The 15,745-nt window shown below is 46.1% G+C and overlaps 1 protein-coding gene across 1 annotated transcript in view; it reads left to right on the forward strand.

Annotated features, from left to right (window-relative positions):
- The first annotated feature begins 437 nt into the window (after nucleotides 1-437).
- Nucleotides 438-15,745, forward strand: part of gpd1l (glycerol-3-phosphate dehydrogenase 1 like) — a 92,971-nt gene continuing 77,663 nt past the window's right edge. The window contains exon 1 of the mRNA XM_039737633.1: nucleotides 438-588. Coding sequence (XP_039593567.1) covers nucleotides 533-588 — 56 coding nt within the window. The 5' untranslated portion in view covers nucleotides 438-532. The remainder of the gene's footprint in view (nucleotides 589-15,745) is intronic.

Below are 15,745 nucleotides of genomic sequence, written 5' to 3' on the forward strand. Positions count from 1 at the left end.
GAGTAGGGTGCATTCTGATGCCCAGGCTAAATTTCCAAGCACAGCCTGGCCATTCTGGCCTCCTAATCATCCCCTGCCTCTAATTGGCTATCTCACCACTTTACCAACTAACAGCTCATGTGTGGTGGGCATACTTGTGCAAAAATGGCAGCCATCACATCATCTAGGTGGATGCTGCACAGTAGTGGTGGTTGAAGTGGCTCCACACTCACTGAAGCACTTTGACTAGTGAGAAAAGTGCTATGTAAATAATAGAGACTGTCGTTTCCTTATTAGAGTCTAGCCTCCCATAACCGTGGATTGAAGTTAAAAACCACTTAACTTTTTCGTACGGTCAGTTTGAGCAGATCAGTGCAGCCTCAGCCCTACACGCCCGCCCCCATTCATTAACCGGGAAGATCCGTTCTCTCCTAGCGAAGCGGCTTCTGGTGACGTCACCACCTCGCTTAGCGTAGCGCGTGCCTCTGCGCCGTTGGACGTCCCTGCTGCGTCAGTTACTAACGCCTGCACGTTTTGTCTCAGCCATTGTCTTATGTTGTGCAGGATGAGCGCGCCGCTGAAAGTTTGCATCGTCGGCTCAGGGAACTGGTGAGTAATTCGCGCGCTGCTTTCGGAACGACTGCGTCCGGCGCCGGTGTGGGCCTGTGCGGGTCACGTGACAGAGGAGGGGCTGCAAAACGCGCGCTGCGGCAGCTCAGTCCTCACCGGGTCGCCGTCGCTGTCGCACCTGGGTCACCTTCACTTTGTTTAAGGCCGAGGACACGGGGCGCCTGCCTAACTTTTTACGGTGCCTCCGGGAGTGGCTCTGTCGCCAGTTTGAAACCACGTTTTGATGGTGGAGGTGGGCTCGTTACCGAGTTGTGTGGTATCGCTGTGTGACTTAACGGCATGTTTAGACATGGAGTGTGTAAGGTCATTGCATATTGTTGTTTGGATCGAGTGCTTATTGGAGTCCAAATTAATAGCCGTGACGAGCCAACACAACAATCCGCAGGTTTCCCATCGAACCGTCGGGCTCCATATTGGAATCTTGAGCCGCGCTGCGCAGCCCTTGGGTAAGACGGATTGTGTTAAAGGTGCAGCACAAAGAAATTACTGGTTGACAACTGGAAATGGCTAAGGCGTCATGCTGCCCAGTGTGGCTCATGTGTTATATTGCGAAGGGCACTACAACGCCATGCATTGTTGAAAAGGGGCAAAATAAGGTAACAATTGCTGTGCCCCAGGGCTCGACCCTGGCATTAGAGACCATTAGATTTTTTAAAATTATTTTTAAAGAAATAAAAAGCAATTGCACATACTCTTTATATCAGTTCTATGCAAAGCAAATAGCCAGATGATAAAACTTAACACCATTAAAAAAGACACAAATTCAGGATTACTGTGAGTATCTCACAGAGACCTTGACGTCTACAGTTTGTGTGGCGTTTTGTTCGCAGAGACTCCGATAGTTTCACATGCATTTCATGTTCCCAATTAAAAAAACCAAAAGCATCCCGCAGGGTGCAGAGATTTCTTACACCGAGTAAGTGGAGTTTGTCCAGTATTGATATTTGGTGAACAGTAGACTTCTGTTGTAATTCAGACCTCCAAACATCCAGTGTGTGCTCAGAAAACAAATCCACTGCCCTTTGTCCGCAGTAAACATCTGGAAATCTTCGTATGGCCTTTTAGTGTACTGACAATGCCAAAAGAGACACGGGTGCCACTTCTTGTGTTTTACTAAAGGAGTTGTTAATGTGCATATGTGTTTGGAGTTTCTGATGAAAGTGCTTTACAGAGTAACTCTGTACAGTATGTATAATCTAAAAACAAAACTGCCTTTACTTTGTGTGTAATTGGATATCCCCAAAAAGTAACATTGTCCAATATGCAGTTACATGAGGAACTGAGACCCCCTCATTTTGAAACCAAGGACAGATAACTACTTCTTCTTTCGGCTGCTCCTGTCAGGGGTCGCCACAGCGGATCATCTTCTTCCTTCTCTTCCTGTCCTCGTCATCTTGCTCTGTCACACTCATCACCTGCATGCCCTCTCTCACCACATCCATATGCCTCCTCTTAGACCTTCCTGTTTTCGTCTTGCCTGGCAGTTCTATCCTTAACATCCTTCTCCCAGTATACCCAGCATCTCTCCTCTGCACATGTCCATTGCCTTTAAAGGACTATGAAGAACAAATCCTACCACAAGTTGTGTTAACTAAAGATACAAGATTAGGGTCAGAAAGCGCTTCATGCATAACCCCATAAGCATGGCATAAGAGAGCTAAGTGACTGCTTGGGGCCTCCAGCTCACATAAGGACCACTGCTCTGGTGTCAGGTGTGCTGATGACACCACATATCCGAGGAGGACGAAAGGTGCCACCTGAATCAAGTGGACTGCATTGTAAACTGGTGCAGTAAGACCTGGCTTACCCTGAGTGCCAAAAAGGCCAAAGCAGTGAGATTCGACTTTAAGGGACAGACATCTGTATGTTCACCCGTTGTTGTTTTGGTGGAGGAGCTAGAAATAGTGACTGAATATAAATATTTAGGGAATGAGCTACGTAACTGTCTTAACTGGAATACAAATTAAAAAAGCAATTCTCCAAATGCAGTCGGCACGAATTTCTCGATTTCAAGTAGACAAGGACCTCAGTTTATCGCAGTCTGTTTTCACTTTCAGCTTCATTGCCCGGTTTAGTCTTCTGACAAACCAAACTTTAAAAAAAGCCGATTACTAAACTGCAGCTGAAATGATCAGGGCTGATGGTGATGATCTGGCGAGTGTCTGTCAGAGGACAGTGCTAAAGAAACTGACACGTGGAACTTCGGTAAATCACGGAGGAGCCACCCAAATCGCTCCCAGACTTCCTAGTGACATGCAGCTTTTCAAAAGGGGATATCGGAGACCCGAGTTCGCTTCCTGGGTCCTCCCTGCGTGGAGTTTGCATGTTCTCCCCGTGTCTGCGTGGGTTTCCTCCGGGCACTCCGGTTTCCTCCCACAATCCAAAGACATGCAGGTTAGGTGGATTGGCGATTCTAAATTGGCCCGTGTGTGTGTGCTTGGTGTGTGGGTGTGTTTGTGTGTGTCCTGCGGTGGGTTTTTGACCCCCGTGACCCTGTGTTAGGATTCAGCGGGTTAGAAAATGGATGGATATCGGAGAATGTGATAAGAGGTTTGATTCGTGTCCTGTAACCATTCGTGGGTTAATATGCGCTGTCAACAACTGCCTTACCTAAACCGGCCACGTCTCTGTTTGCTTGCTTTTATTTCCATTATTGGATGCAACTGAGAAGACAAATTTCATGTTGTTCTTGAGTAGACAGAACTAAACCTTGAGCCTCGGTTACTTGTAGAAAGGTCACGTTTCCTTGTAATGCACATTGTGATGCTGCGTGCTGTTCAAGGTGCTATATAGCATTTGGGTGTGCAGTGGAGTGAAGGATTGTCTTTTGTCACACATCATTACAAGCGGTTTCACTCATCAGGTACGCTTACTGATTTCATTCTTTTAAATTCAGAATATGCAAGTAAGTGGAGCAGTATGGACGATGCTAATAGAGCACAAAGTGATCATCTGTGAGTTCTCTTCACCCCGTTCTGTACTGGAAACCCACCATTGGATGTTAACTTGAATCTGAGAAAGCAGCGGTGAATGGCGTTGACCGACAAAGGTTTCCTGAAGTATTCCTTGAGCTCGTGTCATGATGTCCATTAAAAGACGCAGGCCGCTTTTTAAGACCGTGACGTCTGAGGGGTTGGAGAGCACCTACGGTCTCGGGAGGTCTGTGCACCGTAGAGGGTGAAATGCCAAACGCCCTGCTGGCTTGTCTTTGTGGCTCGTTGTTCTCGAAGTGCTGAATTATTAGCTGACATATCTTTTGGCACATTGCTGAGCCTCAGGCCATCTTTACTCTTGACGTACTTGGAGGCTCCTTATGTATGAGAACACCGTTGCCTCCCCTTGTTATTTCGAATTGTCATGTCGTCATTAGGCCTAACGTACGCCTGGCCCAACTCATAAGACGATGTGCTTGGTAGGCCAGACGTGAAGCGCCTCGTCTGTATTCTGTTCGTGTCTGAAGAGGAGTCCAAGTCCTCTTTCGTTTCTATTGGCCTTTTCCACGCTGTCCGATCTTTCCTGGACTTGGGGTTGTCAGAATTTGACCATTTGTAGGCCGGCCAGCGCCTGCTCTTTTGTAAAGCTGCCGTTATTTACGGCTTTAAAAACGAATGCTGAGCAGCTCTGACTCACCACCTGACTGCTCGTCTCAACACTTAATTGTATGTTTACATTATGGAAAAATATCAAATATTGAGCCAAAGAGAAAAAAAATGAAGGAGAATTAGGTGAAGAGGACCCCACAAGAAAGAAAGGAAGGAAAAAACAAATGGGAGCCGCTGTGGCAGTGGTGCTTCTGGGAAAAGTGAGAAGCCCAGCGTCACAGATTTGTGACTTGGGCCGCTTCACGTCCACGATGTTCTGCACACTTTGACAGAGCATTCTGGGTACTCTGGTTGCCTGCCACTATGTCAGTGTGAGTGTGTGTGTCCCCTAAACTGTCCTCCTGTTCCAGGTTGATTCCTGCCTTGCACCTTACGCTGCCTGGGTAGGCTTTAACGGCCCAGAACTCCATGTGGAGGTGCACCACAATGCGGATGACGAGGGTGAAGGAAGGCAGCAAGAATGGAAAGAAAGTGATGAGAGCAACTGAAAAAAAAGAGAGAGAGGAGATATGTGGGGTACCACACAGAGGAAAATGCATCAAAAACGGCAACGCCAAAACAAATCCAAATCGTATTCTGGGATGTCATCGACTGTTCAGTTCGACTCCCTACTTTTTATACTGTACTGAGGACTTGTTCTGTGTATTTTAGTATTGTACTGACACCCCACTGCACGCCCAAAATACCTGGAAAGGGGTCTCTCTTTGACTGCCTTTCCCGGGGTTTCTTCCATTTTTTTTGGGAGTTTTTCCTTGTCGTCTTAGAGAGTCGAGGCTGGGGGGCCGTCAAGAGGCAAGGCCTGTTAAAGCCCGTTTTGGGCGATGCAACAAATAAATGGTATTGTATTGTAAAACAGCCAAAGAAGATGCAGTGTGAAGTAAAAAGTATATTTGAACAGATTTGATTAAAACCCGTGTGGTATAAATTTAGAAATTGAGAGAAGAGAAGAGAAGAGTGGGCCACGTGACTGAATGTCAGCCAAGAAGTGGGAGATGGTGCAGCATGTGATTAGTGGTTTTGTACGTTAGGATGAATGCCGGTAAGAGCGAGACGGCCAGACTTGGCATTGAGAGAGGAGTGCAAGGAGAAGGGAAATGGAAAATACTTTATGGAAGTGATGTAGCAAAACTAAAACACCACACCTGAGAAAAGAGCAATGGCTGTGAAATCAGGGAGTACATAGAAAATGTTTGCACACCTGCTTAGTCCAAGTCAGGGCTGCAGGGGCCCAGAACCTATCCTGGCAGCACTGGGCACAAGGCAGGAAGCAAACCCGCACAGTGCCAGTGGAGTCCATCCCAGGGCCCAGTCGGGCACTGCGTCCAGCTCCCTGGAGTGCGTTCTTTTTGGGAATGCAGCTAAGATTGTGAACCAGTGCGTGTAACCATGGCGGAAATATTAAGTCATGAGGAATACGGCACAAGAGAGTAGAAGTTTTAAACTGCGGCTTTCACCCCCAAAATGCATTGCAGTGCAACCATACATTTGAAGAGCAGCCGTTGGAATCGGTACTGTTATCTTCAGTGGGGTCTTTGACGAGTGCAGTGCCATCTTTCGGCAGGAGCGAGGTAGCATTCTTCTTGGCACAGAGTCGACGTCACATCTGTGCCAATGGCTCATGGCATCCTGCCAAGCCTTAAATACCCAGACTACCAGCACTTTGGCATATTCAGTGAGCCATTTGTGTGCTCTGCTGGCCAATGCCATGTATGGATTACCACCACCGGGGCTATTTGCATCTGCTGCGTATGGTTTAGGCCCTCTAAGACCCCAATAGCGCACGCTCTTCCGTTATCTGTGAACAGCGCATCTGCTCTAATCACTGAAGGAATCGATGTGTGTACGCTGAATATAATTAGGCTCCCAAGTGACGGCACGTCTGCTCCCCTCTCGCCCACACTCGTACCTGCGGCCTTTATAGTCCCTCGCTAGCGACGCTCACTTGTCTGTAGCCCAGTCGGACACGTTTTCTTTCTGTTATTCTTCTAATTCTTGTTGTGTTTGAGTGGTTGGGTGGCTGTTGTTGTTCGAATATTTCTTGAGCTTTTATATTTTACAAGTCAAATAAAGTTCTGTCTGTCTTTCTGTCTGTCTGTCTGTCTGTCGGTCTGTCGGTCGGTGTAGTCATATATGCATACTTGGGCCAGTTTGGAATCGCTGATTAACGTAAACTACATGTCTTCGGGGTTGTACATAGAACCCGAGAGTATCCCCCCCAAGTAAGCCCCCACAAACACCGGGAGAACATTCAGCCTGCACATGGACGACGTCAGAGCACAGAATTCGAGTCCAGGATGCTGGAAGTGTTGTCGCTGTGACATTATGCTAATGTTTTTTTTTTTTATCAAAGCACATCAGTCAGTCAGTCATTTCCAACCCACCTAGTCCTGCACAGGGTACCCCGGGGGGTGCTGGCGGTCATCTCAGCATAGGGAGCAAGGCGGGTGGACAGGGTGCCAGTCTATCTCGGGGCAAACACACACACACACGGGGCGGGCTCAGGGTGCGATCCCAGGTCTTGAGGTGGTACTGTGTACCACCATGCCGCCCTTGATTTGTGAAATGCCTGAAGAAGGGGCCCAAGTTGGCTCCAAAGACTGCATATTGTCATCTTTTTAGTTAGATAATAAAAGGCATCAATTTGCTTGACTGCTCACTCCATTCACAATGGCTAACACGGCACAACACCCTAGTCCTACGGAAATGAGACAGACGGTGATGTGAGAGGCTGCGAAAAAGGAGAATAAAACATTGAAGATCTGGTTTAAGTGAATTGTTTGTAATAATTTCACAGCAAGTTTGACAGAAAATGCTTTTATAGATAAATACTTTATTAATCGCAAGGGGAAATTCACTTAATCCAGCAGCAGCAGCTTACTGATAAAGAACAATATTAAATATCAGAGTGATAACAATGCAGGTATAACAGACAATAACTTTGTAGAATGTTAACGTTTACCCCCTGAGTCACATAGTGTGGGGTCTCCTCAGTCTGTCAGTGGAGCAGAACGGTAACAGCAGTCTGTCTGTCCCTGAAGCTGCTCCTCTGTCTGGAGATGATCCTGTTTAGTGGATTCTCCATGATTGACACTCGCCTGCTCAGTGCCCATCGCTCTGCCACGGATGTCAAACTGTCCAGCTCTGTGCCTACAATAGAGCCTGCCTTCCTCTCCAGTTTGTACCTCATCTTTATGCTGCCTCCCCAGCACACCACCGTGTAGAAGATGGCGCTCATCACAACTGTCTGGTAGAACATCTGCAGCATCTTACTGCAGATGTTGAAGGACGCCAGCCTTTTAATGAAGTATAGTCTACTCTGTCCTCTCTTGCACAGATCATCAGTGTTGGCAGTCCAGTCCAGTTTGTCACCCAGCTGCACTCCCAGGTATTTGTAGGTCTGCACCCTCTGCACAGTCACCTCTGATGATCACAGGGTCCATGAGGGGCCTGGTCCTCCTAAAATCCACCACCAGCTCCTTTTTCTTGCTGGTGTTCAGGTGTAGGTGGTTTGAGTCGCACCATTTCACAAAGTCCTTGATTAGGTTCCTGTACTCCTTGTCCTGCCCACTCCTGATGCAGCCCACCATAGCAGTGTCGTCAGTGAACTTTTCCACGTGGCAGGACTCTGAGTCATATTGGAAGTCCGATGTATGTTGGCTGAACAGGACCGGAGAAAGTCCAGTCCCCTGTGGCGCTCCTGTGTTGCTGACCACAATGTCAGACCTGCAGTTATGTAACGAGAGTTGCAATTGTACTAATAAGAAACATGGAAATGTAATCTAACCGGTAAATCCATAAGAAAAGGAGACCTTGTACAGATGAACGATCACAAAGTAACTGCAATAACGTCCTCAAACGTTGAGCCCAGCAGGGCTGGTGGACAGGATGAGGACGGTTTAAGACTCAGTGGTGGCTCTTTTAATGAGTACAGACGGCGTCCGATTCAGCAGCGTTGTTTCAGCACTGTGGGCGCAGGCCTCAGAAGAACCAGGAAATATTCTTGGCACCTTTAAGCATTCTGTCCTAAAATGTGTGTGAGTAAAGAGAGTGTGCGACTGTAAAGCTCAAGGGCCTCGACGTACTCCCTGATCAAGGTGTGTCCTCAGACGTCACGCCAACACCACCGAGGCACATTCCTACTGCACATTAGGCTACCCGGCCAATCGAGTGAATTCTGGTTCTACCTGCCATTGCAAACATTCTACAAATGTGAAAGCCCCTGTGCTGTGCTGCATACTGTAAATGAACACCCGAACGGTCAGCGTCTGAGTGGATTGAGTGGACGTTGTGCTGTAAAGAACGAGGCTCTCATTCTCCAGCACTGACTCACTGCATAACCGTAGTAAGTGCACGTGTTCAACCAACGGGGGAGCCTGTGAAACATCTTGTCATGTTCAGCGTGGAGAGGCTCGATACAAGAGAAAGAAGACCGACCCTCTGCAGGCCCACTTGAATTTCCTTTGATTTAAGGGTAGCCGTGTAGACATTTTGGTTCTGTAAATCTAAAGCTGAATAGGTATGTGCACAGTGGGTGAAAAAGTACTGTCCCCGTATTTTCAATATGAACAAATGTGACAAACGAGAGGCGTCCATTTAGTCCTTCAAGCTCATTTGATTAGCTGATAGCTGAGATGCCCCACAGTTACCCAGATACCTCTTAAGTGTCGTCAGGCTTTCTGCTTTCACTGCATGGCTTGGTAGTTTGTTTCCTGTTTCCCACAACTCTTTGCATAGGTTGGTGCTTTCTGGCTGCTTCACTTTTCTTTAATTCCCGCTGCTGTATGGGGGTCATTGTGAAGTTGTCGGAATTCTGCTGGATCTGCTTTATCAGGGCCTTTGAAGACCTGGACTCGACGGCTCGAGACTAAACTGCCTTAATTCTCGGGGTGTGTCAGAGCAGGCCATGTCGTTAAGTTCTTGGGATGCTCCCCTCTGCACAGCTTCAAGAGCTGCTGAGAAGTGCACACCGTCCTCCAGATGTGGTCTCGCCACCGCCGTGTGCAGTTTGAGCTGACCGTCTCTTCTTTATAGCCGCTAGCTTTTACAATATCATTTCACATTTCTCTGCCTTTCCAGTGCTCTGCATGTTGCTTAGACATTGACAAGGCTGTGTCAGCAGAAACTGCTAAGCTCTTTTCTGAGGTCTCTTCCTGTAGCTCCGTGTCTCCCAGCCTGTTTATGTGACTGACCTTCCTTTTGTCCACGTGCAGCGCGTTTCTTCTTTGAACTCCCATTTTCAAATCGCCGTTCCAGAGTTTTAGGCCATTCTCCTTTCCGAACTGCTGTGTTTCAGACACTCTGGTAGGTCTGTGAGCGTCAGCTGCTCGTTTTAAGTCCTGCCATGGCAGTTCTATTGGGTTCTTGTCAGGATGCTGACTGGGCCGCTCCAGTACTCGAATCTCCTTTGGTCGTTCGGGTGTAGACTTGCTCTTGTATTTTATGGTTTTGTTCGGCTGACCAGACATTATCCTTACGAATATGCTGATGATGTGCAGAATTGATGGCTCTTTTAGTAATGGCAAGCATTCCAGGCAGAAATGCCTCCCCAGACCATCACACTAGCACCCTTGTTTTATTGTCGATGTGATGTTCTTATTGCCAAGTGCCAGAGAGCTCAGCTTTTGACCTGTCTTGTCTTTCCATAGAAGAGTGTTCCAAATGGCTGGAGGATCATTTCGGATGTGTGAGATAAGCACTGATGTTGTTCTTGGATAGCAGAGGCTTCGGCTTTGCTTCTCTCCCATGAATCTCTTGTTTTCCGTAGTCTCTGTTATCGTGGAGTCTCAGCTCCTCTGGAGGGCCCAGCGAGTCTTTCTGAAGGTCCCCTTCAATGAGTTGTCACTGTGATGTGCCCTTGAGGTCGGTCTCTTCAAGGAGGTGATCGCTCTCACTGAGGTGGGCTGCCGTGCCACAAGCTGGTCACCCGTTCTTGATTGGCACTGTTCAATAAGTGCTTTCCTCGTCTCTTCTGTCATTTCAAGGCCTGGTGTTCTTCTGGAAACCTTGTGGTGATGACTTCACTGTCACGGTGAGCTTTGGATTAAGAGTGTTGACTGAGTCCAGTCAGCTGCAGCTCCAGTGAGTAACTATGGGGGTGTTTACCTTTAATTACTTAAATATGTAAAGTGCTAATCTGTGCTGGCGAGTGCTGGCTTGATGTATGCTGTGTTGATTAGCACATGCAAGTAAGAGGATCAGGGCACTCTGTGCTTGTGTGACCAGCCAGTCAACCATGACATTACATTTGACATCTTCATTTGGGTCGACAGAATCGACAGAACCAGCGGATATCGGGAAAGGGCCACTGACCTTTTTATCAAGATATTTCCACATACATTGGTGTATATGTGTGACTGGCTGAACACATACGTACATATAAAATATCTGAATAGCACACAGGAACGTGTGAGGGGGAGATCCAAAAATTCATGCAGCTGTTATTTAAAACCAAGCTTAATCTATACTAATAAAAGGCAAAGCCCTCACTCACTCACTCACTTGTCACTGACTCACTCATCACTGACCGACCGACCGACTGACTGACTGACTGACCGACTGACCCGTCACTAATTCTCCAACGTCCCGTGTAGGTAGGAGGCTGAAATTTGGCAGCTCATTCCTTACAGCTTACTTACAAACGTTAAGCAGGTTTCATTTCAAAATGCTACGCGTAATGGTCATAACTGGAACCTATTTTTTCGTCCATATACTGTAATGGACGTTAGCCCGATGGCCGTGGGGGGCGGAGCTGCGTGTGGCATCATCACGCCTCCCACGTAATCACGTGAACTGACTGTCAACGCAGTGCATAGAAAAGAAGGAAGAGCCCCCAAAGAGCGCTGAAAAAAAACGCAGAATACTTTATTTGCGAGATACAAGTTTAATGAGAAGACACGAGGTATAAACGAGACTTTGGATCACTTTGTAATGGAGTTAAAATTGCTGTAGCGAGAAACTTTTAAGTGGCGGGTCTTAGCTAACATTAAATAACACCGTGGACATCACGAGATAGCACAGGCACAACTCGGAAGCTTCGATCGATGCATGTACTCCGAGCGGCTCACGTGAACTGACTATGAGCATGATACGCACAGAAAGCGAGACCTCTAAAGAGCGCAGAGAGTTTTGCTCACATGAACATGTCTACAAGAAGTGGCGTCTCCAGCACTGCAAAAATACTACAAAAGTCGAGCAGCCAGCGCGCGTGCATAGCTGTGCCGGCCTTTGAGACGCTGACTGCGCTTCTGCCTTAAGTCAAAGTGAGCACTTTTCATTTTTTTCATCCGCCCCCTGCGCTATAGCCCAGACAAGTGCAAACACGGGACCCCTTTCTACACGCGGCAAAGTAATATTAAGGCGATTCGAACTTTCTTTTGCACGTATACGATTATCAGGTCCTCAGCTCGGATTATGAAGACACGCATACGAGTGGAGGACTGACAGTGCCATCACAGCTGATTAACGGGGGCGTCTCACCAGTCTACACAAGACCCACGCGACTGTCCTCAAAAGGCGATCATAACGTCCAGCGAACACATCTCTCTATACTATATAAAAGAAAAAGGCAACTTTCCTTTCTTTACACCTTTTTTCCTTTTATCCCAAACCAAAGCCTTTCTCTCTTAACACTGCAGAGGACACAAAACTAATTTTCTTTAATTGCCGGTAATACCGGTAAGGCACATTACCAGGGCAGAAATTTGAACGTTCACATAGAAAATGTCATTTCTATACCACAGCCGTCGTGTAGCGCCTTTCAAAAGGGATCTACTACTGAGAGATGATCCATATACATTTTAGCTGCTGTTAGTTACTTACCTGTTGTGTTACACCGTCTTTAAAATGTAGTTTACCTGAAACCACTCCAGTAGTGCTCAATGTACCTGTACTTCTTAAAACGTTAATGTTTTACTGTTTAATAACTTAGAGACTACATTTGATTATTTTTCCCTTGCACTCAGTGACTAAAGCTATACACACACATATAGACACATACATATATATACCTGTGTGTGTGTGTGTATATATACATATATACAGTCATGTGAAAACATTAGGACACCCTTTGAAAGCATGTGGTTTTTTGTAACATTTTTAATAAATGGTTATTTCATCTCCGTTTCAACAATACAGAGATTAAAGTAATCCAACTAAACAAAGAAAACTGAGGAAAAGTCTTTTCAAGATCTTCTGTAAATGTCATTCTACAAAAATGCCTATTCTAACTGAGGAAAAAGATAGGACACCCTTGCCCCTAATAGCGAGTGTTACCTCCTTTGGCTGAAATAACTGCAGTGAGACGGTTCTTGTAGCCATCTACCAGTCTTCGACATCGGTCTGAGGAAATTTTACCCCACTCCTCAATGCAGAACTTTTTCAGCTGTGAGATGTTTGAGGGGTTTCTTGCACGTACAGCCCTTTTCAAGTCACCCACAGCATCTCAATGGGATTCAAATCTGGACTTTGACTTGGCCATTCCAGGACTCTCCATTTCTTCTTTTTCAGCCAATCTTTGGTTGATTTACTAGTATGTTTTGGGTCATTGTCATGTTGCATGGTCCAGTTCCGCTTCAGCTTTAATTTTCTAACTGATGGTCTCACATGTTCTTCAAGCACCTTCTGATACACAGTAGAATTCATCGTGGATTCTATGATGGTGAGCTGACCAGGTCCTGCTGCAGCAAAGCAGCCCCAAACCATGACACTTCCACCTCCATGCTTCACAGTTGGTATGAGGTTCTTTTCTTGGAATGCTGTGTTTGGTTTACGCCAAACATGTCCTCTGCTGTTGTGTCCAAATAATTCAATTTTGGACTCCTCTGTCCAAGAACATTATTCCAGAAGTCCTGGTCTTTGTCAACTTTATCTCTGGCAAATGTCAGTCTGGCCTCGATGTTTCTCTTGGAAAGCAAAGGTTTCCTCCTTGCACACCTCCCATGCAAGTTAAACTTGTACAGTCTCTTTCTGATTGTAGAGGCATGTACTTCTACATCAACAGTAGCCAGAGCCTGCTGTAGTTCTCGAGATGACACTTTAGGGTTTTGGAGACCTCTTTTAGCATCTTGCGGTCTGCTCTTGGGGTGAACTTGCTGGGGCGACCAGTCCTGGGCATGTTGGCAGTTGTTTTGAAAGCCCTCCACTTGTAGACTATCTTCCGGACAGTGGAATGGCTGATTTCAAAATCTTTGAGATCTTTTAAATCCCTTCCCAGACTCATAGGCTGCTACAATCTTTTCTGAAGTCCTCTGACAGCTCTTTTGTTCTCACCATGGTGCTCACTCTCACTTCAACAGTCAGGAGCACACCAAACTAAATGTCTGAGGTTTAAATAGGGCAAGCCTCATTCAACATGCAGAGTAACGATCTACTAATTATGTGCACCTGGTGTGATATACCTGTGTGAGATCTGAGCCAATTTAAGAGGGAATACATGTGAGGGTGTCCTATCTTTTCCTCAGTTAGAATAGGCATTTTTGTAGAATGACATTTACAGAAGATCTTGAAAAGACTTTTCTTCAGTTTTCTTTGTTTAGTTGGATTACTTTAATCTCTCTGTATTGTTGAAACGGAGATGAAATAACCATTTATTAAAAATGTTACAAAAAACCACATGCTTTCAAAGGGTGTCCTAATGTTTTCACATGACTGTATATATATATATATATATATGTGTGTATATGTATATATGTATATATATGAGATATGTATGTGTATATATATGTATGTATATGTGTGTGTGTGTATATATATATATATATATATATATATATATATATATATATATTTTGTAAAAGGCGCTATATAGCACCCAACCCGGTACAGACTTACGCGGAGGCACATGTAAAGCAAATAGGATTTTTTATTTCTCTCTTCAGCCGTGGGGCGTGTCTTCCTCGTGTCCCACAGGCCCAACACAGGCCCAAAAGCACAAAACACAAACTATAAACAACCCTTTCTGGCACCACCACTCCTCCCAGGCAACCTCGTCCTCTTCCTCCCGATTCTGGCACCTCCGGGTGGGGCTGAAGATTCGTCCAGCCAGGCTCTTGAGTCGTGGCAGCGCCCCCTAGAGGCCAACCCCTCTCCCAACCAGGCTGTAGAGGACTCCGTGTCCCATGGAGCCACATGGGAGAGTGGGAAATGACCATTGGCCAGGGAGGCTGCCACCTAGCGTCCCGGGGGAGGTATTGAGCTGTCCATGATGGCTCCCCTGGAACATATGCAGCAGGGGCGTCCTGACTGGGCATGGGACCTGGCTGTCCGTCACAATATATATAAATATATATACATACACACGTATATGTAGACTCAAACTGATTATGACAGCAGCAATCCAAGCTGTGATAAAACACTAAAAAGGTGGCGTGTCAGACGTCGTGGTACATTTTCTGATACAATGAGACGAAAACAACTTTGTGACGCTGCCGCCAAATACACAAAACAATTACTTTGACAATCACGTTACGTTATTTTTAAAATGTTTCCTTTTCTTTTTCTTTACTTCTTTACCTGCAAAGCGCGGGTATTTTGCTAGTTATTACTAACTACAAAAGCAACTAAATATTTTATATAATTACTTATTGTAAAATAAATGTGTTTCAAACTGTGCTTTTTCTTTATTTTTTTCTTCTAACAGGGATTTGAAACCCTTACTTGTAATGACAAATTAATGTATTTCCTTCAACAAAGAGAAAAAAAAAAACATTTTAACATTCATTACTACTCCATTCCAGATGAAGAAAGATGATCACATAAAGCAGGACAGACTGAAAAAGTTTTTTAAATATCACACAGGACTGCAGGATAGAGTTATTTATTTGGATGTTTAAAATTGCACATTGTCATTGAATATCCATTCATCCATCCATCCATTTTCCAACCCACTAAATCCGAACACAGGGTCACGGGGGTCTGCTGGAGCCAATCCCAGCCAACACAGGGCAGGAACCAATCCTGGGCAGGGTGCCAACCCACCGCAGGACACACACACACACACCAAGCACACACCAGGGCCAGTTTAGTATCGCCAATCCACCTCACCTGCATGTCTTTGGACTGTGGGAGGAAACCCACGCAGACACGGGGAGAACATGCAGACTCCATACAGGGAGAACCCGGGTCTCCTAACTGTGAGGCAGCAGCGCTACCACTGCGCCACCGTGCCACCGTCATTGAATGTATCTATACTAATAAAAGGCAAATCCCTGACTGACTGACTGATTGACTCATCACTAATTCTCCAACTTCCCGTGTAGGTAGAAGGCTGAAGTTTGGTACTTATTTCGGTGGTATGACGCCACTGTCGGCCACCATATTGAACTTTCCAACGGTCTTTGTTATTTATGGGCCCATCTTCAAGAAATTTGTGCCGCGGGTTCCCAACGCTAACTGAATCCTACTTATGTACATATATACGTCCATAGCCTGCAGCTCGGTCACCGTGTGAGGTGGTGTTGGGTCCCCCATCCCAACATCTCCCACGTTGTTGGCTGCCTGCCTATATAAGGCCGTCCGTCGCTCCAGTCTCTACATTC

This window comes from Polypterus senegalus, chromosome 15, assembly GCF_016835505.1.
Source record: "Polypterus senegalus isolate Bchr_013 chromosome 15, ASM1683550v1, whole genome shotgun sequence".
Classification (NCBI taxonomy): domain Eukaryota; kingdom Metazoa; phylum Chordata; class Cladistia; order Polypteriformes; family Polypteridae; genus Polypterus; species Polypterus senegalus.